We start from the raw sequence: 24158 nt of genomic DNA on the forward strand, positions 1-24158 counted from the left end.
ATCTTTTTATTGATAATCGCTTCGCTTCTTTTCAACAGCTCTCTGCTAAGTTCAATCTGCCTAATGCTCATTTTTTTAGATATCTCCAAATTAGACACTTTATTACTCTTTTAATCCCTAACTTCCCTGAAATGCCTGAGAAAAATGTTATGGACTTATTTCTTTCTATTAATCCACTAGGTAAAGGTTTAATATCATTTATTCGTGATAAATTAGCAGCCTTACGACGTGCCCCTGTGGATAAAATTAAAATGGCATGGGAGCATGATTTAAATACCTCCTTATCTGATGAGACTTGGGACTCGATTCTCAAATCGGTTAATTCAACCTCTCTTTGTGCTCGCCATTGCCTTTTACAGTTTAAGATTGTTCATAGAGCCCATATGTCTAAATCTAAATTATCTCGATTTTACCCTAACATCAGTCTGCTTTGTGATAAATGCAAAAGGGGCGAGGCCTCTCTCATTCATATGTACTGGTTTTGTCCTAGCTTGGAGAAATTTTGGAAAGATGTCTTTATAACGTTATCGTATATTCTGAATCACCACCTAGAACCTAACCTAGGTTAGGTTAGGAATTGCTTTGTTCGGTTTCTGGGGTGAGACAGATTTACGTCTGAGTTCAACTAAGTGTCGAATATTATCTTTTGCCTCTCTCCTGGCTAGACGTTTAATCCTCCTTAGATGGAGAGATGTTGCCCCGCCCACACATGCTCAATGGCTTAACGATATTATGGCCTGCTTGGACCTTGAAAAAATTCATTATTCAGTCTTTAATTCGGATTTAAAATTCCCATAAGGTCTGGGGACCTTTTATTGAGTACTTTCATAACCTTCCTCTTAACTAAGGTTTTTTTTCAGTCCCTTGCTTTCAGCTCCTTTTTTTTTGGTAGTAGGCATTAATATCTTCTGTTGCTAAGTGTATTTACAGTTTTGGGGGTTTGACTGTCCTGATTTATATTCTCTATATTGTGTTGTGGTTGGTCTGGAGCTTTTTTTTTGTTGCGGGGCTTAGGGAGGATACTAATTTTACATGTCTTCAATTTGGGTGCTTTCTCAATTATCTTTCTTTGTATCATATTATTATTGTATGTTTATTTTTGCACTGTATCAATGTTCTTCATTTTGATCCGGGGTTTTTTAATCTGTAGCTATGTAGAAAATGTATTAAAAAACTAATAAAAAAAAACAAAATGTATGTATACTATTAAGAAATGGAATTTGAGACTGACATGATAGCATACAGTGACAAACTTCAACAGTTTATAGAACAATATCCCTTCACGGAAATAAATGCACAACAAATACAGATCAACATAATCCCTATAGACATATTAAACCAAGTAAAACATGAAATAGCATAAGAGCCAGAAAGAAACCACCTAAAGACCACAACAATGCTATACCAGAAAATAATTAAGACGCCATCCCTCAAAGCACTGATGAAAATAGAATTATTTCAACAACTTACTCCACAACCTGCAAAAGTAATAACATAGATGTAGAGCCTCTGTAGAACGCCGATGACAAAGCTAAGCTTACAGACAAAATTATCATTACATTTAACACCACACTAACAGAATATATAGGAACTGACCCAACAAAAAGACCATACATACCCAAACAAAACATGTCATCAAAATTTGCAAAAATTGTTAATACTCCCAACAATGTTACATTACCACACTTGGAGCACTCTGTACAGTTCTGGTCACTCTAACATCCAAAAGGTGTTGTTCAACTGGAAAGAGTACAGAGAAGATTTACTGAGATATAACCAGGACCAGAAAGCCTGAGTTAGTTACAGGGAGATATCAGCCAGATTAGGTTTTTATTTTTTGTAATGTTAGAGAATGAGGTGCAATCTTTATAAGTGTTTAAATTATGAGAGGTGGATAAGATGGATGGTAGCAGTCTTTTCCCCAGGAGAGTTCAAATGTATGGGGTATAGGTTTAGTATGGGAGGGGAATGATTGAAAATGGACAGGATGGCAACTTTTCCACACAGAGGGTGGAATGAGCTGCCAGGGGAAGTGATTAATGTAGGTGCAATTGTATCATTAAGGGCGGAGGTTGAAAAGATATCAAAGTCAGGAAATTGTGACTAGCTGGGTAGCCAAGTGGTCAACATGGACTCATTGGGATGAAGACATGCATCCATGCTGTACTACTCTATGACTCTGTCTTCACACAATACAAATTTTAGTGATGCTCTGAAATCCACACTGCTTCTTTGGTTGTTAATCCTACTGGATGTCAGCCAGTGCCTTTTTCACAGGGTGGCAATGGCTAACACAATAGGACATACTTTTGATAGTGATTGGAGGAAAGTACAGGGGAGATGTCAGAGGTAGGTTTTTATATATACAGAGAGTGGTAATTGCATGAAATGCACTACTGGGGGCAGAGCTAAAGGCAGATACATTAGAAACGAATAAATTCTTCTTGGGCTTCTAGCCAAGTAAAGGTATCGATTTCAATTGACATTTCGATGACAAACTGCTATTTTCATCAGAGATAATGCAAAGGCATGTCTAGTCCGGCGGTATAAATACCCCGGTCATCCATCTCTCCTGATTGATTCATCCTCATCCAATCAGGTTCATCATATCCACCGGGAAAGCACATTAGGAACATTTAAAATACTTTTAGATAGGCACGTAGATGACAGAAAAATGGAGGAGTATGTGGGAAGGATAATTAGATTGGTCTTGGAGTATGTTAAAAGTCAGCATAACATTATAGGATGAAGAGCTGTACTGTTCTGTGTTCTATGTCCCTTGGAGATAATTAGCTGTCTTTCACTGTACGAAAAAATTATTGCTAGTTCAGAAATTGCATTGACATAGAACATAGCATAGTATAGAACAACACAGTACAAGCCTTTGATCCATGATGTTGTGCTGACCTTTTAACCTATTCTCATATCAATCTAACTCTTCCCTCTTGCAAAACCCACAGTTTCTCTATCATACAAGTACCTATCCAAGAGCTCCTAAATGTTCCTTATGTGTCTGTCTCTACCACCACTTCTGGCAGGACGTTCAATACAGTTACCACCCTCTCTAAAAAACTTAACTTTGACACAATCTCTTCTCGGCTTCCAGCTGGGTACAGGTATTGATTTTAACCAATATTTTGATGACAAACTCTTCCATCTTCGCCAAGGATAATGCTAAGGCATATCTAGTTTCGTGCAGTATATACCACCATTGCCCATCCCTCCTGATTGATTAGTCCTCAATCAAACAGGTTTCCGCTGTCCCAGAACTTTAGCAAAGACAAAGGTCTCGCCCGAAGTAAGAACTAGAATGTGATTGTAAACAAGTGGGATGGCAGCAACCTGATTGGTTGAGGACTAACCATGCAGAAGACACAGATGACAGGGGTATATATAACTGCCAGAATAGACATGCCTAGGCATCATCCCTGTTGAAGATGGCAGAGTTTGTCATCGAAACATGGTTAAAATTGATACCTGTAACCAGCTGGAAGGAAGCCCAAGAAGAGTTTATTCATCATATACACAGGGAAAGCACTAGGTAATTTGTTTTTAAACCTCTGTCATCCCCCCACACCTTCCTCCAATCAGCTTTAAATTATGACTCCTCATCTGAGGTAAATACAGATGTAAAGTATTCAGTTAGAACCTCACTAATATTCCCTAGTTATTCTCTTACTGCTAATATACAGTGCCTATAAAAAGTATTCACCCCACCCCCTAAGTTTTCATGTTTTATTGTTTTACAACATTGAATCACAGTGCATTTAATTTGGCTTTTTTGACACTGATCAACAGAAAAAGACCTTTTCATGTCAGTGAAAACCAATCTCTACAAAGTGATCTAAATTAATAAATGATGATGACATCGACTCAGGCCTGAGAGGCCAGCGTCGGGCATTTTCATGCCCTACAAGGTGCAGAACGAAAGACTGTGTGGCACGCCACCCCTCACACAGACATTTCACAGTATTTTTTCTTTATTTTACAAGGTCGAGTTGCGAGCTCAACACTCAACCTGGCACAGATGGGAAGCGTACTCGGGAACGGCCTGACTAGATTTGAACCCGGGAACTTCCGTTCCGGAGTCCAGCGCTGATGTCACTGCGCCACCAGCTGACCCAAATTAATAAAACACAAAATAAATGGCTGCATAAGTTTTCACCCCCTTTAATACGACACACCATTTAATCACTGGTGCAGCCAATTGGTTTTAGAAGTCACATAATTAGTTAAATGAAGATCACCTGTGTGTAGTCAAGGTGCTTCAATTAATTGTAGATAAACATATATCTGTATCTGGAAGGTCCAACTGCTGGTGAGTCAGTATCCTGGCAAAAACTACCGTAGATTCCGGACTACAGAGCGCACCTGATTAAAAGCCGCTGGCTCTAATTTTAGAAATAAAATCAATTTTTTACTTGTACAGGCCGCACCGGATTTTCGGCCGCAGGTGTCCCACGTTGTAATATGAGATATTTACACAGAAAGATATTACACGTGAGGATTTTTTAACTTTTAATTAAATCCATATGGTAACATAAACAAATACATATTGCAAATGCTTTTTTTCGAACCGTGCCTGTAACGCGGCTACTTTTAAATATACGTTGCGTATACTCCTTTACTGAACAACATTCCAATATCTCCTAACGACTGGTAAAAAATATATATACTGCAGCCTACCAGGAAAAGTTATTGATCGCCTTTAACTTAAAAGCAGCGTTTTCGCTCCGCCGCTCACCCCCCTCCTTCCCGTTTATCGCAAACCGGTATCCCACAAGACGCGGCAAAACCGGGTGTGACGTCATAGCATCCCGCGATGTAGTACAGAAAACAAATTTAGTTAAAACAGTTCTAACTTTAACTAACAAATGAATTACTAAGCGAAAATATTATAAACTAAATAACTGCCATAAAGGCAGCACAATGCTTTTCTTCGAGTGTTTTCCATGTTGATGAGGGTGAGTACAAATGACTGATTTACAATAATTTAATTGTGAAAGTGCGCTTGATTTATCGTACAATTTCATTGGACCTCTGTGAACTACTCATCAATTTTATTGGTCTACTGTTACGAGGCAAAATGTTTTTGGCGGCATGAAAAAAAACCATGTATTAGCCGCTCCGTATTAAAGGCCGCAGAGTTTAAAGCTGTTCAAAATGTGGGAAAAAAGTAGCGGCTTAAAATCCGGAATCTACGGTACACCATGAAGACAAAAGAACACTCCAAGGAACTCCATGAAGAGGTTATTGAAAAGCACAAGTCAGGAAATGGATACAAGAACATTTCCAAGTCACTGAATATCCTTTGGCGTATAGATAAGTCAATCATCAAGAAATGGAAAGAATATGGCACAGCTCTAAATCCGCTTAGAGCAGGCTGTCCTCAAAAATGGGTGACCATACAAGAAGGGGAGAGGCCACTAAGAGACCTATGATAATTCTGGAGGAATCAGAAGCTTCAGTGGCTGAGATGGGAGAGATTGTGCCACTGTTGCTTGGGTGCTTCACCAGTTGCAGCTTTATGGGAGAACGGTAAAGAGGAAGTCACTGTTGAAAAAACAACTCATATGCAATCAAGATTTGATTTTATCAGAAGGGATGTGGGAGACATTGAAGTCAGCTGGAAGAAGGTTCTATGGTCTGATGAAATCAAAATTGAGCTCTTTGCCACAAGGTAAACACTGCACATCATCAAAAACACACCATCCCTACTGTAGAGCATAGTGATGGCTGCATCATGCTGTGGGGATACTTCCTGCAGTTGGCCTTGGAAGGCTTATGAAGGTGGAGGGTAAAATGAATGCACCAAAATACAGGGAAATCCTGGAGAAAAACCTAATGCAGTCTGCAAAGAACTGTGACTTCGAAGAAGTTATGTTTTCTAACAAGAATGACCCAAGCATAAACCCAAAGCTACACATGAATGGCTTAAAAACAACAAAGTTAATGTCTTGTAGTGGCCAAGTCAGAGTCCAGACCTCAATCCAACTGAGAATTTGTGGCTGGACTTAAAGGGCTGTTCACTCAGGATCCCCATGCAATCTGACAGAGCTAGACCCGGTTTTTAAAGAACAATGGAGAAAAATTGCAGTGTCCAGATGTACAAAGCTGATAGAGACCTATCCACACAGATTCAAGGCTGTAATTGCTGCCAAAGGTGCATCTACTAAATACTGACTTGAAGGGGGTGAGTAATTATGCAATCAATTAATTTGTATTTAATAATTTAAATTTATATTAATTTAAATTAATAATAATTTAAATGGTTTTACTTTGACATGAAAGAGTTTTTTCTCTTGATCAGAGTCAGAAAAGCCTAATTAAATCTACTGTGATTCAGATTCAGTTTATTGTCATTTAGAAACCACAAATGCAATGCAGTTAAAAAATGAGACAACGTTCCTCCAGAATGATATCACAAAAGCATATGACAAAACAGACTACACCAGAAAATTCACATAACGTTTGGCAATCCCCAATCCAGAGTCCGGAGAGGCTGCTGCGTATTAATATCGCGCTACCGTCTTAGCGCGCTCCCTGGAAAGGAGTTCCAAATCCACCAGACAAAACAAGACCAAAAACTAAAGCTACAAGACCTGCACAAAACCACATAGTTACAACAGTGCAAACAATAGCATAATTGATTAAAAAAACAGACCATGGGCCAGTAAAAATATTCCAAAGATGTTAAAGGATCATAAGTTCAAAAGAAATCACCACACAGTTTCCACAAGTCCCCAGGGTCCTGACAGACTCGCCATTCCACACCGGCAGCAGAAGGGAATACCCCGGCTATGGACTTCCACGGCGCCGCCCGACTCAGCCTCGCAGACGCAGGAGACAATGAAAGCTCCGTCGAACCCAGCCTCACAGATGCAGCACACACTGAAAGCAACCTGACCGCAGTGGACTCCGAGTCTGTCGAACCTCCAAACCGACGACCATCCCCTCCGGCACAGCTTCTCCAAGCACCATCCTCTGCCGAGCGTATTAAGACGGCCCCGCCAACGGCCATCGGCAACGCGACCCAGAGGACTGGAGGCCTGTTCTTCCCAGCAGAGTCCCAGACCTTACAGCAGCAGCAGCAACGAAGAAGGTCTTCCTGGAGATTTCCAGATGTTCCTCTGTGCTCCCACGTCCATTTTCAATCGATTATGATTGCGCACGGCACCCCACTTCACAAATAGCAGATAATCAGCTCCAGAGGCTTCAAGGTTGTAAAACAATAAAACATGAAAACTTCCAAGGGGGTGGGTTGAATACTTTTTATATGTTGTATATCGTCACCTTGTCAAAAAACTCAAACAATTTAGAACGACATGACTTGCTTCTAGCCATGCTGGTTCTCCCTAATTTGCCATGGTTTTCCAAATGCTCACAAATCCTATTCCTCAGAATTCTCTCCAGCAACTTGCCTACTACTGATGTGAGACTCACTGGTTTATAGTTTCCAGGATTATCCCTGACAAGAGAAAATCTGCAGATGCTGGAAACCTGAGCAACACACACAATTTTGCGTGTGTTGCTAGGATTATCCCTGGTTCCCTTCTTGAATAATAGGACAATATTAGCTACTTGCCATCCTTCCGGGACCTCATTTGTGGCTAGAGAGGACAGGAAGATATTGGTCAAGGCCACAGTCACTTCTTGAGTTGTTTTGTAGCATCTTTATAATCCTACTGTGCTCTGTTGGAATTTGGCTACTTCAGCTTTACATGCCTTTCCTTTCTCTTCTTGACTAAATGTATCACCTCTCTGACAGCCAAGGTTCTCTTACCTTGCCTTCCTTATTCTTCCATCTGATTGGAACATAGAGTACCTGTCCTGTACTCCTTGCAGTTGGTCTTTTCAGAAACTCTACACATGACAGATGTGGACTTGCTCAAAAAGTTTTCCAAATTAAATCTCCCTGCCTGTTTAATGCTCCCATAATTTGTCCTGCTCAAGTTTAATACTCTCCCGCAAGGTTCATACTTATTCTTATCTTAGCTATCTTAAAATTTAAGGAGCTGTATCACTGTTCCCTAACTACTTAATCACTGAACGCTTCTCACCTGGCCAGGCTTATTACCCAACATAAGATTCAGTACAGCCCTTCCTCATGATGGATTATCTATACACTGATTTAAGAAACCCTCCTGGATGCACCTATCAAATTCTGCCCCATCTAAACCTCCTGCATTCAGAAGATCCCAGATTACATTAGGGAATTTGAAGTCCCCTATGATAATAATCCTTTTGTTTCTATTCCTTTCCCTAATCTGCCTGCATATCTGTTCCTCAATGTCTCCGTGCTATTGGAGGACTGTAGAACAAACCTATTACAGTGATTGCACGCTTCCTATTTTCGAGTTCTGCACATACAGACTCAGTGGACAAGCCCTCCATTATGTCTCCTCTGAGAGGAGCTGCGATATTATCCCTGTTTAGCAGTGCAACTCCCCCATCTCTTTTAACTCATCTTTTTTACAACATTGAAACTTTGAGACAGAAAACACATGTTGGATGATGCGGTGAGGTATGATTAAGAGTCCAGTTGTGTGCTCAGTACCTAATGGGGTGGATTGGCACTAGACAAGGACTTTGTTTCAAAGTCCTGTTGGAGATGAATTTCATAGACTTTGATAAGATTACCCGGGGAATTATCCATTGTTCATCGTCATAAATTTCCTTAGAGCTATGAATCTACTTCTTGTGCTGCTAGTTGCATGACAAAACATGGAAGAACACAGACAATGAACAATGACTCTGCACTGCAAAATTTGGTATAAAGTCACAGAATCATAGAGAGGGAAGAATAGGGCAGAGATTTCAGAGGTATGTTTTCCATTGTACTGAATCTACAACGTTTGTACTTGAGATAAAACCTACTGTTTACTCCAACTTCTCATGTGCTGTTCCTTAATGCCCAGAGCTGAATTATCTCAAGTCTCTATCCAATGTTTTTTTAAATGTTTCTGTTACATTATTTTCTGATCAAAGTTTCTCAGCCTTTCCAAGATCAGCAATTCACTAGGTGTGAACCATCCTGCACCATTTCTGCATGGTTTGCATGAAGTGACCCACAGACAAACAAACAAAAAGTAACTTGTTTGACTGACACACCATCAGCCAAAATAAATAGTTATATCTTCCGTTACCATTACACTTCAACATTATCTACCATTAACAAAATACACCTCCATAATCCTCTTGTTCAAGATTGTTAACCAGCAATTTCTCAAGGAATGTTAGGAAGGGGCAATATAGGTTGTCTCAGATAATGAAGCTGGATCCCAGAAATTAATAGATTCAAACAAATTGCAACATGGTCTGGCTCCCATTCTCAACTGGTGGAAAGCTGTTACTTCATAGTATTATGAGATATTACACCAGTCCCAGGTTGTCTTTGCCTGAAACTTTGCTCTAGGTCTCCAGGGTGAAGTAAGACTGCAAGGAAAGGACAATTTGATGAATAAACTGAATTGTAATGCTAGATGCAATTCCCCAAGGAGATCATTACTATACAGCTGATAATTCAAATAACATATAGCACAAGACCTTCGGACAAGCAAGTTTTGCTGAGCAAATTAAACCAATGATTTCTCATTAATCTTAAGCACACATTGACCATATCCCTCTCTTCTCTGCATATTCATGTGCCTTATTAAGTCTATTAAATGCTGCTATACTATTTGACTCTACCACCATCTTTAGCTGTATAATGCAGGCCTTCACCACTGTGTTTTTAAAATAATCTTCTCACACACGTCCTTTGTAATTTTCCCCTCTCACCTTAAATACATATGATACTACATATTTCAATCTTCAGATATATATACACTGGCTGTTTACTAACTCTATATTTCACAAAGAGTCTATATTTCACAAAGAAACTTCAATCTAACTACTGTTTTACCCAGCAAGCTAGTCCCAAGTGCCTTTCTTTGGCCCAAAGCCCTCTAAACCTCTCCTATCCATGTACATATCTAGATAGTTTTTAAATGTTGCCAATGTGCCCATCTCAGCTAAATTTCTGGCAGCTCATTCCAAATAATCACCACTTTTACATGAAGATGCTGTTCAATTTAAATGCCTCTTCATCTCCTGCTCTCGATATTTATTGCTTATTTATTTACAATTACCTTTTTCTTCTATATTTGCAGTTTGTGGGTATGCATAGTAAATCCAAGAAACACAATAGAATCAGTGAAAAACTGCATCCAACAGGATAGTCAAACAACCCATGTACAAAGGACAGCAAACATTGCAAATACAAAAGAATAAATAAATACGCAATAAATATCGAGAACCTGAGGTAGAGAGTCCTTGAGATCTCTGATCTTGAACCTATATCCTCTTCTGTTTAGCACTCTTTCCCTGGAATAACTACATACTTTCACCCTGTCTATACCCCTCGTCGTCTTGTATATCTTTATCAAGATATCGCTTAGTCTCTTGCATACCAGACAATACAGTCCTAATTTACATAACCTCTCCTTGTAACTCAGGCCCCCAAATCCTGGCAAAATCCAGATAAATCTTCTCTGCTCTCTTTCTAGTTTAATATTATTCTTTCCTGTACTAGGATGACCTCAACAATGCCTTATATAATTGCATCAACTTCCAATCAATGGAGACCAGCATACCAAATGTCTGGATCCTTCCCTTTGACTTCACCCCATGGGTGACCCTACAGGAGCAAAGCACATTGGTATCGGGATCTCGGGAACTCGCAACCCTCTCCACCACAAAAAGGTGATGGCCTTAGGGGACAATGATGTTGCCAGGTCTTGAGGGACTGGGTTATGGGGGTAGATTGAGCAGGTCTGGACTTTATTTGCTGGAACATAGGAGAAAGAGGGTTGATCTGATGGAGGTGTATGAAATTATAAAGGGCATAAATCAGGTGAATAAGCACAGGATTGCAGCATCAACAACTAGAGAATATAGATTTATGTTCAAAGGGTACTGATTTAATAGGAATCTGAGGGGCAATTTTTCAACCAGATTGTCATCAGTATAAGGAATGAGTAGTCAGAGGACAGGAAGTAGTTAAGGCAAATACATTAACAATTTTAAAAGCTACTTGTACCAATACAGAAAGCATAGAACAGTACATTACAGTACAGGCCCTTCAGCCCATGGTAATATGCTGACCTTTTAACCTACTCAAAGATCAATCTAACCTTTCGCACACACTTGGCTCTCCATTTTTCTTTCATCCATGTACATGGACTAGGTTAAGAGCAGGGGTGTCCAACCTTTTTGTTCATGCCATGGATCAATACCATTAAGCAAGGGGTCTGGATCCCAGGTTGGGAACCCCTGGGTTTAGAGGGATATGGGCCAAATGCAAACAAATGAGACTAGCTTAGATGAGTCCTGACGAAGGGTCTCGGCCCGAAACGTCGACAGTGCTTCTCCCTATAGATGCTGCCTGGCCTGTTGTGTTCCACCAGCATTTTGTGTGTGTAGCTTAGATGAGAACCTTGTTCAGCACAGCCCAGTTGGGCTGAAGGGCCTTTGTACTGTACAACTCTGATTGTATGACTCAGATGCTTAGCTGAAAATAATAGGTAAATTGTACTTTTATTGTCACATTTATGTAAGTATAGTGAAAAACTGTGCAGATCAATTCATTACAATGGGGCATTGTGCAAACAAGAGGTCAAGTGTGCACTAACCAGTGATTTTAATAGTTAAATTGAGTTGAATATTAAGGAGATTATGTTTGCAGGTAGCATTGGGAAAGTGGCAACAAAAGGTATTGGCTGCCTCTCCCATTGTAGTTGATAAAGAATGGCAGGCAATGGAATGCTCCACCCCTCTCGCATGTAGGCATTTTTCCATTAAATCTTCCTGATGTTGTTTGTTCTACAATAGTTAGAGAGAGAAAAAAAACAACTTAAAGGTAAATACTGAAACATTGCTCTCAGAATTGCACATGCTCCAGCACTTGGGTTGTGGCCTAAAAAAAGTGGTGAATGGGGTCCACAAAGAAAAAGGTTCTTTTTTGTGACAGGAAGCCAGGAGGCCTTCCCTCCCTTCAGCCAGGGAATAGTTTGCCGCAATGAATGGCACAGGCTGCATTGTGGACTAAGAGTGAAAGAAATATTATGATCTTACAAGGGTTAGGATTCTCACACATCAAAATGCATCATGTGCAGGCTACAACACTTGGACCACTCAAACAGCAGATCATGCACCCTGGATGCTAAAAGACTGTTAGATACATGGGTTATGACCAAAGGGAAAAAATGTGTGGAGTCGCTTAGTACTTTAGTGCAAGAGTGTTTACTAAGTGTATCAAAAATCAAACTTAGGAAAATAGTAAAAAGAAAACCACAAATATTTACAAAAAGATAACCACCTGAAAAACACAATAATAGCTTCATACTATTATTATCCAGGTGAACTCCTGGCAACCTCTATCTCTCAGAGGACAAGGAGCTCCTTTTTATTCAGCTCTAGGACATACCATCTTTAAATACTAACAACGTTAATTTAAGACTACTCATGAATTAGAATATGATCAATGTAACAATGTAGTTACAATCATTTTACGAAATAAACAGAAGTATCTACCTTAAACAACATATACACCTTTACACATCCCCATTACTATAGAAATGGAATATTCCATCATATCTGGCAGGAAAGGCACCATAAAGCCAACACGAGCTCATCAGCTCAGTTTAGGACCCATTATGAGAACATACCAGGGAAGATACTGATGTGCGTACAATCAGCGCAACGACAGCACAATGGTTGAGCATTTACCGAGTGAAATCCATCACACTGGCAATTAGGTAGGCAGTTACACACACATACCTCTTAAGAAAAAAAAAGAAACTATAGACGACTACTTGTCCACTAATCAATACATTCAAAGCTGTCTTTTACCTCAGCACTCCTTTCCTGCACTTACTCCACATCTCTTCATTTCCTTGACTATGTTCAGTAAACTTATTTACTGAAGAGAGAGAGATCCAGAAGGGAGAAATGTGCTGCCAAACAGGAGAAGGGGGAAAAAGCAACTTTCATTATATCCAATTGGAGGTGATGAGAAAGTTTAGGGCGTGTCAACACATGAAGTGGCTATTATCAGACCCTAACAATGCTCCATTATGTGCCCTCCAGGATGCCCTATGTCTCAGTTTGTCATATCACTTGCTGTAGCCAACCCTGCACCAACCTTCAAAGACAGGACATCCACACCAATCTGAGGACAAATTATTGCTGTGAGATGGCTAGCAAAGGGTGAAGTTTCTTACCGGATTCCCACTATAGCAACACACAACAGTAAAGGTTTGCTCTGATTTCCTACAACAAAAGCACTTAGTTGAAGTGGATGGCTCTTTTAAAGTACAATGAAGTAACATACCAGTCACTGTTCAAACTGGAGGATGTAAAGTGCTATAATGTAGGTACTAATGTGGATACCTGCATTTTGAACTGGCCAGAACCATTCTTTACTTGGTACCAAGCACTTATTTGGCCTTTATTATTGTGGTGTTCTATTATATTTGTTGGAAAACAGATAGGAGATAGAAGCCAATAAAGCAGATTACCTTTATTCACACAGTGCTGCCCTTAAAAACAAGGAAATCAAATGATAAAAATTGTGGATCTCTGGAAACTTTGCTTATGAGTTTTCTCCAAAACATGGTTGGTCATAGCTTTTACATTTAAGGGGTGCTAATTCCTTATGAAGAGCTCCATGTTCTGGGTGGGGGAGCAGCCAGAAATTAAAGTACAGCTGATTATCTAAACCTTGAGGAATTCCACAATGCTATCATTCCATCTCACATTACTTGCTGAAGGAAAACATGTAGATTGCTTTTCCTTGTGTAAAGAGTAAGTGACTACTTGATGCTCTGCAGAGGAGCAAACTGTGAGATGGGGTACAGATGAGAGACCACTGCAGGAAATTATCTGAAGCTGAGAAAGTTGAGGGTAGTTGTGAACTTTAACAAGTAGGCATCTGTGTTCAATCTGCATATGCAGCCTGCTTAGAGAAGGTCAAATAACTCTGCCAGTGATGTCTTTGAAAACCAGAGATAATGCTCTTCAGAGAAATTCAAGATTGAAACAGGCGGAGTCAAAGATAGGTGTGATGGGGACAGTAGATGTGAATCTTTTCAGGCCTTCTCACTCGGAGTCCTTGGCCAAGGCTGTGTTGCCTCAGACTGAACAGAACAATGTGATGCAACAAAAACACACCTTGCTTTCAGGCTGTGTTTTACTATTCAAGTCAAAACAAGGAATTCTCATTTTATCCCTTCATCTTTATTTACACACATCTGTGTGGAAACATTGTCAAGCAGCAATATTTCACTGGTTATAACACATTTTGGAAAACTACCAAAAGCTACCAAGAGTAAGTAAAGTTTTGTTCAAAAAAACCAATCCTTTGCAAAAAAAAACTATATTCAGAAAGCACTGAATGTTGTTCTCACCTTTAACATTCTATTTGTATCTTGATTCCTCGTTTCTAGTTGCCCCAATTCTTCAGCTGTAAAAGACCTGTTTTCTCTCAGATTGACTGGTTGCACCTTCAACTCATGTGGAGTTCTGGGCACATTACCAACTTGCTCGATGGAGGCCGTTGCATTTGCGAGGTTGGTTGATACAGCAATCTTTGGCAAGCTATTCACTGGAGTTGAAATAAAACTCAAAAACATACAAACATCTTTAAAAAACTGTTATTATGGAGGCTACTCTTTGGATGAAAAGATAAGGGGGCTGATTTTCAAGTTTACAGACAGCTCACAAATTGGCAGAGTTGTCGATATTAAAGAAAGGTCAGTGAACATTGTTTACTTGGATTTTTAGAAAACCTTTGACAAAATGTCATGCTGAGGCTCTATCAGACCACATCTGGAGTATTGTGAGCAGGGCTGGGCCCTTATCTGAGAAAAGAGGTGCTGGCATTGGAGAGGATCCAGAGGAGGATCACAAAAATGAAAGGGCGAGCGTACAAAGGGCATTTGAGGAGGTGATCTCATTGAAATCTATCAAATACTGAAAGACCTAGATGGAGTGGATGAGGGTAGGATGTTTCCTGTACTGGGTGAGTCTAGGACCAGAGGGCATGGCCTTAAACTAGAGGGGTGTCCATTTAGAACAGAGATTAGGAGAAATTCCTACAGTCAGAAGGCAGTGAATCTGCAGTGTGTATTGCCATGGGTAGCTGTGGAGGTCCAGTTATTGAGTATATTAAAAGATAGCGTGGCGCATGGCCAAGTAGATAAGGCGTTGGTCTAGTGATCTGAAGGTTGCTAGTTCGAGCCTTAGCTGAGGTAGCATGTTGTGTCCTTGAGCAAGGCACTTAACCACACACTGTCCTGCGACAACAGGTGCCAAGCTGTATGGGTCCTAATGCCTTCCCTTGGACAACATCGGTGGCATGGAGAGGGGAGACTTGCAGCATGGGCAACTGCAGGTCTTCAGGCCTCAGTCATCATCGAAAATCGATGGACAGCCGAAGAAGATATATAAAGTTGAGGTTGATAGGTTTATTGCCATGGGTGGCTGTAGAGGTCAAGTTATTGAATATATTTAAAGTTGAGGTTGATAGGTTCTTGATTACTAAGGGCATCAAAGGTTATGGGGAGAAAGCAGGAGAATGGGATTGAGAGGCATAATATATCAGCCATGGTGGAGCAGACTCCATGGTCCGAATGGCTTAATTTTGCTCTTATGTCTTGTGATGTTATTACAGGCCATTTGGCCCATGATGTTGTTCTGACTTAATCTACACTTAAGATCAATCTAACCCTTCCCTTAAACATAACCCACAATTTTTATATTATCCAGGTGTCTATCTAAGAATTTCTTAAATACCCCCATGTATCCACCTCTACCACCAACCCTGGCAGGACATTTCACACACCTATCACTCTCTTACACCTACCACTCTCTGTGTGAAGAATTTACCTTTGTCACCCCTCCCCCATTATCCTCTAATCACCTTAAATTATGTTCCTTTTGTATTGGCCATTTCTATCATAGGGTAAAGTCTCTGACTCTTTCTATGTGTCTTAGCATCTTGTACACCTCTATCAGATCAACTATCATGTTCCTTCGCTCCAAAGAGAAAAGCCCTAGACATGGCCTCTAGTCCAGGCAGCATCCTCCTCTACACACCTTCCACATCCTTCCTATAATGAGGTGATCAGAACTGAACACCATATTCCAAGAGTGGTCTAACCAGGGTTTTATAGAGTTGCAGCATTACCTCACGGCTGTTGAACTCAGTTCCCCAACTAATGAAGCCCAACACAATGCAGGTAACAAATTGTATACAGTATTGTCATTTTTTTGCAAGGAGACTGGAATACAGGAGAAAGGAAATCTTGCTCTCATTAAGCAAAATTTTGGCAAGGCTACACCTGGAATATTGAATGAAGCTTTAAACACCACGGTATTGGGTGATTTCAGAAATGCGAGGGTAATCTTGGGGAAGAATAAAGTGGGCTTTGATGCACCATCAATAACTCTCAGAGATGAGAGGCAAAAGATAGGCTTTTATTAGCTGCAAGAAACGACCACACAACATCCTGGAGACTGAGGGGGGAGCAGTGCCTCCAACCGCCTTTATACAGGGGTCTGTGGGAGGAGCCACAGGAGCAGTCAGCAGAGGGGCGTGTCCAGACAGGTATATGTAGTTCACCACAGGCTCTTCACATTGGAGTTTAGAAATAAGAGTAAAATATATCTCATTGAAATTTGTATGATTGCAAGATGGATTGTTGTCTGTGAAATGGCTATTTCCTCTGAGCACAGTCTTCAACTAGAGGAGTAAGGTAAGGATAAGGAATCCAATTCATAAGTCTGAGACAGAATTGCTGTTACTCATGAAGGTTACAATTTCTATCCCAGAAAGTGACAGCTACATAGATATTGATTATAGTAAATAAATAATTTGGTATGAAAGAGGAATTGTTGGGTTGTGGATAATGTTGTGGATTAGAACATGGAAGAGTACAGCACAGAAACAGGCCCTTTGGCCCACGATGTTGTGCTGAACCAGGTAAAAAGTAAATTTAAAAAAAACCAAAACTAATCCCTCCTACCTACACAATGGCCATATCCTTCCATCTTCCTCACATTCATGTGCCTATCTAAACGTCTCTTAAAAGACTTCAATGTATTTGCCTCTACCGCCATACCAGGCAGCGCATTCCAGACATTCACTACTCTGAGTAAAAAAACTTGCCCCTCACATCTCCTTTGAAACTACCTCCTCTCACCTTCAATGGATCCCCTCTGGTATTAGACATTTCAACCCTCGGAAACAGAAACTCCCTGTCTACTCCCATGGTATGGGGATTCTAGGACAAGAGGGCACGACTTCAGGATTGAAGGACGTCCTTTTAGAACTGAGATGCGGAGAAATTACTTTAGTCAGAGGGTGGTAAATCTGTGGAATTTTTTGCCACAAGTGGCTGTGGAGGCCAAGTCATTGAGTGTATTTAAGGCAGAGATGGATAGGTTCTTGATTAGCCAGGGCATCAAAGAGTATGGGGTGAAAGCAGGGGAGTGGGGATGACTGGATGAAGTGGATCAGCCCATGATTGAATGGTGGAGCAGACTCAATGGGCTGAATGGCCTACTTCTGCTCCTAAATCTTATGGTCTTACTCTATCTATGCTTCTCATAATCTTATAAACCTCTATCAGATCTCTCCTCAGCCTCCACAGCTCCAGAGGAAACAAGCCAAGTTTGTTCAGTCTCTTGTGATAGCACATGCCCTCTAAACCAAGTAGCGTCCTGGCAAACCTCTTTTGCACCCTCTCTAAAGCCTCAACATCCTTCCTCTTGTGGGGCGACCAGAACAGTATGCAATATTCCAGTTGTGGCATAAACAGCGGGCTTCGACGCAAGAGGACTTTGGCAAGCAGCCTGCTTTTCATTTATTCTGACTAATCTGGGATCAGGTAATGGGGGAGACAGTTAGAGCAGTGGTGTGCTCCGTATGCAGGATGTGGGAGGTCAGGGTCAACACAGTTGTCCCTGATGACCACACCTGCAATAGGTGCATCCAGCTGCAGCTCCTATCAGACCTAGTTAGAGAATTGGAGCAGGAGCTGGATGAACCTCGGATCATTCGGGAGGCAGAGGCAGAGACAGATAAGAGTTATCGGGAGGTAGTCACACCGAAAAGACAGGAGGTAGGCAAATGGGTGACAGTCAAGAGAGGCAGGGGGAGCAGACAGAGAGAGAAGAGCACCCCTGTGGCCGTTCCCATCAAAAATAAGTATACTGTTTTGGATACTGTTGGTGGGGATGACCTACCAGGAACAATCTGCAGTGGTCCTGTCTCTGGCACTGAGGTTGGACCCTCGACTAGGAAGGGGAGGAGAGAAGAGAGCGGTATTGATAGGGGATTCTATAGTCGGGGGGCGGATAGGAGATTTTGTGGGGAAGATCGGGAGTCTTGGATGGTATGTTACTTCCCTGGTGCCGGGGTCCGAGACATCTCAGATCGGGTGCAGGTTATTCTCGAGAGGGAGAGCAAGAATCCAGATGTTGTGGTCCATGTAGGGACCAATGACGTGGGTTGGATGAGTGAGGGGGTCCTGCGTAGGGAGTTCAGGGAGTTAGGTGCGAAGCTGAAGAGCAGGACCCCCAGGGTAACAATCTCTGGATTGCTACCTGTGCCACGTGCGAGTGAGGCAAGGAATAGAAAGATTATAAAGATTAATACGTGGCTGAGAGGATGGTGCAGGAGGGAGGGCTTCAGGTTTGTAGATAATTGGGCTTTGTTCCAGGGAAGGTAGGATCTGTTCCGAAGGGATGGTTTACACCTGAACTGGAGTGGTACAAACATTCTTGCAGGGAAGTTTGCTAGTGCTTCTTGGGGGGGTTTAAACTAAATTTGCAGGGGGCGGGGATCCAGAATGTGAGAGAGGATAGCGAGAGGAAGAATAAAGGACAGGTGGGGACTACACGGTTCTGGAATATTAAGTGTGTAGTAGAGAAAGGTGGGGCGGAACAAGTGATAAGGAGGACACATGTACAGAGGGATGGTCTGACGGAACATGGAGTTAAATGTGTTGAAAGAATAAGTAAATTTAGGAAGGACAACAAAATTCTAGGGGCGTATAGCCCGATGGGAGTTCGGGGAGCTGGGTTAAGCACAATAGGCAGCGATTCAAACAGAGAGAGGAGAAATGGGCTAAAAATTCTGTATCTGAATGCACGAAGTGTCAGAAATAAGGCGGATGAGCTTGAAGCCCAGGTGCAAATGGGTAACTATGATGTTGTTGGGATAACGGAGACATGGCTGCAGGGAGATCAGACCTGGGAAATGAATGTTCAAGGGTATACGTGCTATCGTAGGGACAGAAATGTGGGCAGAGGGGGTGGGGTGGCCCTGTTGGTGAGGAATGAAATTCAGTCCTTTGCAAGGGGGGACATAGGGTCAGGAGAAGTAGAGTCTGTGTGGATAGAATTGAGGAACAGTAAGGGCAAAAGGACCCAAATGGGTGTTGTCTACAGGCCACCAAACAGTAGCATGGATATTGGGTGCAAGTTGAATAGGGAGTTAACATTGGCATGTGGCAAAAGTAATGTCGCAGTAGTTATGGGGGATTTCAACATGCAGGTGAACTGGGAGAATCAGGTTGGTGCTGGACCGCAGGATAGGGAGTTTGTAGAGTGCCTACGGGATGCATTCTTGGAACAGCTTGTACGAGAGCCGACCAGGGACAAGACTATTCTGGATTTAGTGTTATGTAATGAACAGGATTTGTTAAGCGATCTTGCAGTAAGGGAGCCATTAGGAGGTAGTGATCATAATATGATAAGTTTTTATCTGCAATTTGAGAAGGATAAGGGCAGCTCGGAGGTGTCAGTGTTGCAGTTGAACAGGGGAAACTATGCAGCCATGAGGGAGGAGCTGGCCAAAGTTGACTGGACGGATAGCCTAGCAGAAAAGACAGTGGAACAGCAATGGCAGATATTCTTGGGAATAATGCACAAGGTGCAAAATCAGTTCATCCCCTAGAGAAGGAAGAATTCAAAGGGGGGAAAGGGGCCATCGTGGTTGACAAAGGAAGTCAGAGATTGCATAGCATTAAAAAAAAAGGAAGTATGACAGAGCTAAGGTGAGTGGGAGGACAGATGATCGGGAAGTTTTTAAGGAACAACAGAACTTAACTAAAAAGACAATACGGGGAGAAAAAATGAGGTACGAACGCAAGCTAGCCAGGAATATAAAGGAAAATAGCAAAAGCTTTTTTAGGTATGTGAAGAGAAAGAAGATAGTTAAGAACAATGTTGGGCCCTTGAAGAATGAATTGGGTGAAATTGTTATGGGAAACAGAGAAATGGCAGAAGAATTTAATGAGTACTTTAGATCTGTTTTCACTAAGGAAGACACAATCAATCTCCCAGATGTATGGATGGGCCAAGGACATAGGGTAACAGAGGAAATGAAACAGATTGACATTAGGAAGGAAACGGTGATGAGTAGACTGATGGGACTGAAGGCTGACAAATCCCCAGGTCCAGATGGTCTGCACCCTAGGGTACTAAAGGAGGTGGCCCTGGAAATTGCGGATGCATTGGTAATCATTTTCCAATGTTGCTTAGATTCAGGATCAGTTCCTGAGGATTGGAGAATGGCTAATGTTATCCCACTTTTTAAGAAAGGAGGGAGGGAGAAAACAGAGAACTATCGACCTGTCAGCCTGACATCGGTGGTGGGGAAGATGCTAGAGTCCAATATTAAGGATGAAATAGTGGCATATCTAGATAGCAGTGATAGGATTGGGCCAAGCCAGCATGGATTTACCAAGGGTAAATCATGCTTGACTAATCTGTTGGAGTTTTTCGAGGATGTAACCAGGAAGTTAGATGGGGGAGATCCAGTGGATGTAGTGTACCTCGATTTTCAGAAGACATTTGATAAGGTCCCACATAGGAGATTGGTGGGTAAAATCAAAGCTCAGGGCATCGGGGGGAAGACATTGACATGGATAGAAAACTGGTTGGCAGATAGAAAGCAAAGGGTAGTGGTGAATGGGTGTTTCTCGGAATGGCAGGTTGTGACTAGTGGGGTGCCACAGGGCTTGGTATTGGGAACACAGCTGTTTACAATTTACGTCAATGATTTGGATGAAGGCATTGAAAATAACATCAGCAAATTTGCTGATGATACTAAGCTGGGTGGCAGTGTGACATGTGATGAGGATGTTAGGAGAATTCAGGGTGACTTGGATAGGCTGGGTGAGTGGGCAGATACTTGGCAGATGACGTTTAATGTGAATAAGTGTGAGGTTATCCACTTTGGGAGTAAGAACAGGAAGGCAGATGATTATCTGAACGGTGTAGAGTTAGGTAAGGGAGAAATACAAAGAGATCTAGGAGTCCTTGTTCATCAGTCACTGAAGGTGAATGAGCAAGTGCAGCAGGCAGTGAAGAAGGCTAATGGAATGTTGGCCTTTATTACAAAGGGAATTGAGTACAAGAGCAAGGAAATCCTCTTGCATTTGTACAGAGCCCTGGTGAGACTACACCTGGAGTATTGTGTACTGTTTTGGTCTCCAGGGTTAAGGAAGGACATCCTGGCTGTAGAGGAAGTGCAGCGTAGATTCACGAGGTTAATTCCTGGGATGTCTGGACTGTCTTACGCAGAGAGGTTAGAGAAACTGGGCTTGTACATGCTGGAATTATGGAGATTGAGAGGGGATCTGATTGAAACATATAAGATTATTAAGGGATTGGACAAGATAGAGGCAGGAAATATGTTCCAGATGCTGGGAGAGTCCAGTACCAGAGGGCATGGTTTGAGAATAAGGGGTAGGTCATTTAGGACAGAATTAAGGAAAAACTTCTTCTCCCAGAGATCTGTGGGGGTCTGGAATGCACTGCCTCGGAAGGTAGTGGAGGCCAATTCTCTGGATGCTTTCAGGAAGGAGCTAGATAGGTATCTTATGGATAGGGGAATCAAGGGATATGGGGACAAGGCAGGAACCGGGTATTGATAGTAGATGATCAGCCATGATCTCGAAATGGCGGTGCGGGCTCGAAGGGCCGAATGGTCTACTTCTGCACCTATTGTCTATTGACATGTGGTCAATAGATGATCAGGTGGCTCTTGGAGTACTGTGTATAGTTTTGTTCGCCCTATTTTGTGAAAGATTAAACTGACAAGGGCGCAGAAAAGATTTACAAAGATGAAAGGAGAAAGATTTAAAAGGTCTTTGAGGGGCAAACTTCGTATGTACGGGGTTGTTAATATTTTGAGTAAGTTGACAGAGGAAGCGGTTGAGAGTTCAAAGGTATCATTTTAGAAACACTTAGATGGGTACAGAGAGGCAGGGCTGTCTGGGACATGGGCTAAGCACAGGAAATTGTGACTAGTTGGATGAGCCCTGAGGATGAGATGTATTGCTCTGTGACTATGACCAAGATGCACGAGATCCACAATGACTTAGCCATTTGGATTTACAATTAGAATATGCTTGCCCACAGATGAGGTAGTTGATGCTGCCTATCTGGCTAGACAACTAAATACTTATGGAAAATTGTGGTAAATGGTCACCACAAACAATGAAAATGTGAGGCTGACCCAAGGGTCGAGACGTGCAGATGCAAGCGAGGTTGAGGTGAGGTCTGTTCGAGAATACATCAGAGTTGGAGTGGATGAAGCAGAAAAAGTCAGTTCGGAGGAGTTTTGGAACCTGTCCACCTGAACCGAGAGCGAGGTTTGATCAATTGAAGTGCTGGGCCAATTTGGAAAGGTTGGGTACAGGCTGAAATGTGGGGTCCAGACCCAGACTGCAAGAATGCGACAAGGCCTGGGTCCTACAGCAAGAGATAACCAGGTGTTGGGATGATTTAAATACTAGGCCAGATGGATTGAAAAGGCAAGAGTCATGCCAGTTCTGCTCACTGCTCTGCTCTCCGCTGCAGTGAGATTGAGGTTGTGAGCCTGCTCTGCCCTTCCTGTCTGCAAACTCCACTATATTTTGTGCCTTGTGTGATGAATTGAGGCTGAGGCTGTGGGCCTGCTCCAAGCATCACGTCTATGGACTCACATTCACTGAATGCCGTTGCTTGCTTTTAATTGCAGAATTTGTGTTCCCCCCACCCCCCCATGCACTGGCTGTCTGTTGGTCTTTCTTTTAAATGGGTGCTCTTGTGTTGTTTTGTGGCTGCCTGTAAGGAGACAAAACTCAAGGTTGTATAGATTATACATACTTTGAGAATAAATGTACTGTGAATCCTTTGAACTTGGCTGAACCATGACTCGTGGATTTCCAAAAGGACAGAAGGTTACCGACTAGGAACTCTGCTGTTTTTATATATAAGTTTTATATATAAAGTAATTAATGTAGTGATTAAACACCTAACTAAAATACTCCCTTCTGTTTACACAATATCCATATCCCTCCATTCACTGCACATTCATGTATCTATCTAATATCTTAATGGAAAACTATGTAGCTGGAGTACTGCATGATTTTACTGATTGAAGTACCATTTCAGATATTGCTGGTCACTAATACAGAGAAAAGCCATCGTGGATTCATGCCTCTTGCTGTAAGAAGGTGCCTAACAATGTAGAAAAATAAAACCACTGAGTGTCCAAATGATGGTGGTTGGATTAATCTCTTGCCCTTTCCCTGACAGATGTGACTGACTCAAGCTGATGGGTTTGTACGGCTGTCCCAGCAAATATAGAAATAGCTGTGCCCCTCTCACCCATGCCAGAAGACCATACTCTAGGAGCAGAATTAGGCCATTTGGCCCATCGAGTTTGCTCTGCCATTTCATCATTGCTGATCCATTTTTCCTCTCGGCCCCAATCTGCTGACTTTCCCCCGTATCCCTTCATGCTCTGACCAATCAAGAATCTATCAACCTCTGCCTTAAATATGCATAAAGACTCAGCCTCCACAGCTGCCTGTGGGAATGAATAATCCACAGAATAATTACTCTCTGGCTAAAGAAATTCCTCCACATCTCCATTCTAAAAGAACATGCCTCTATTCTGAGGCTGTGTTCGTTCTCTGGTCTTAAGACATTCCTACCATTGGACACATCCTCTCCACATCCACTATAATGAGGTCTTTCACCATTCCATAGGCTTCAATTAGGTCGCTCCTCATTCTTCTGAATTCCAATAAATACAGGTCCAGAGCCATCAAACGGTC

At 41.8% G+C, this 24158-nt stretch overlaps 1 protein-coding gene across 3 annotated transcripts in view; it reads right to left on the bottom strand.

Moving 5' to 3' along the window:
- The window catches only part of LOC140733042 (uncharacterized), a 47741-nt gene that overhangs the window by 8830 nt on the left and 14753 nt on the right, over positions 1-24158 (bottom strand). The window contains exon 4 of one of the 3 annotated variants that reach the window (XR_012100209.1): positions 14448-14637. The exons of 1 other annotated variant lie outside the window; for it this stretch is intronic. Coding sequence is in view for 1 of the 2 variants with exons in the window: in XM_073055832.1 (XP_072911933.1) it covers positions 14448-14644 (197 nt within the window). In the remaining variant the exon portion in view is untranslated. Of the gene's footprint in view, positions 1-14447; positions 14645-24158 lie in introns of all 3 variants that reach the window. One more of the 3 variants, XM_073055832.1, reaches the window with a different exon arrangement.

The sequence above is a fragment of the Hemitrygon akajei genome, chromosome 9 (assembly GCF_048418815.1).
Source record: "Hemitrygon akajei chromosome 9, sHemAka1.3, whole genome shotgun sequence".
Lineage (NCBI taxonomy): Eukaryota > Metazoa > Chordata > Chondrichthyes > Myliobatiformes > Dasyatidae > Hemitrygon > Hemitrygon akajei.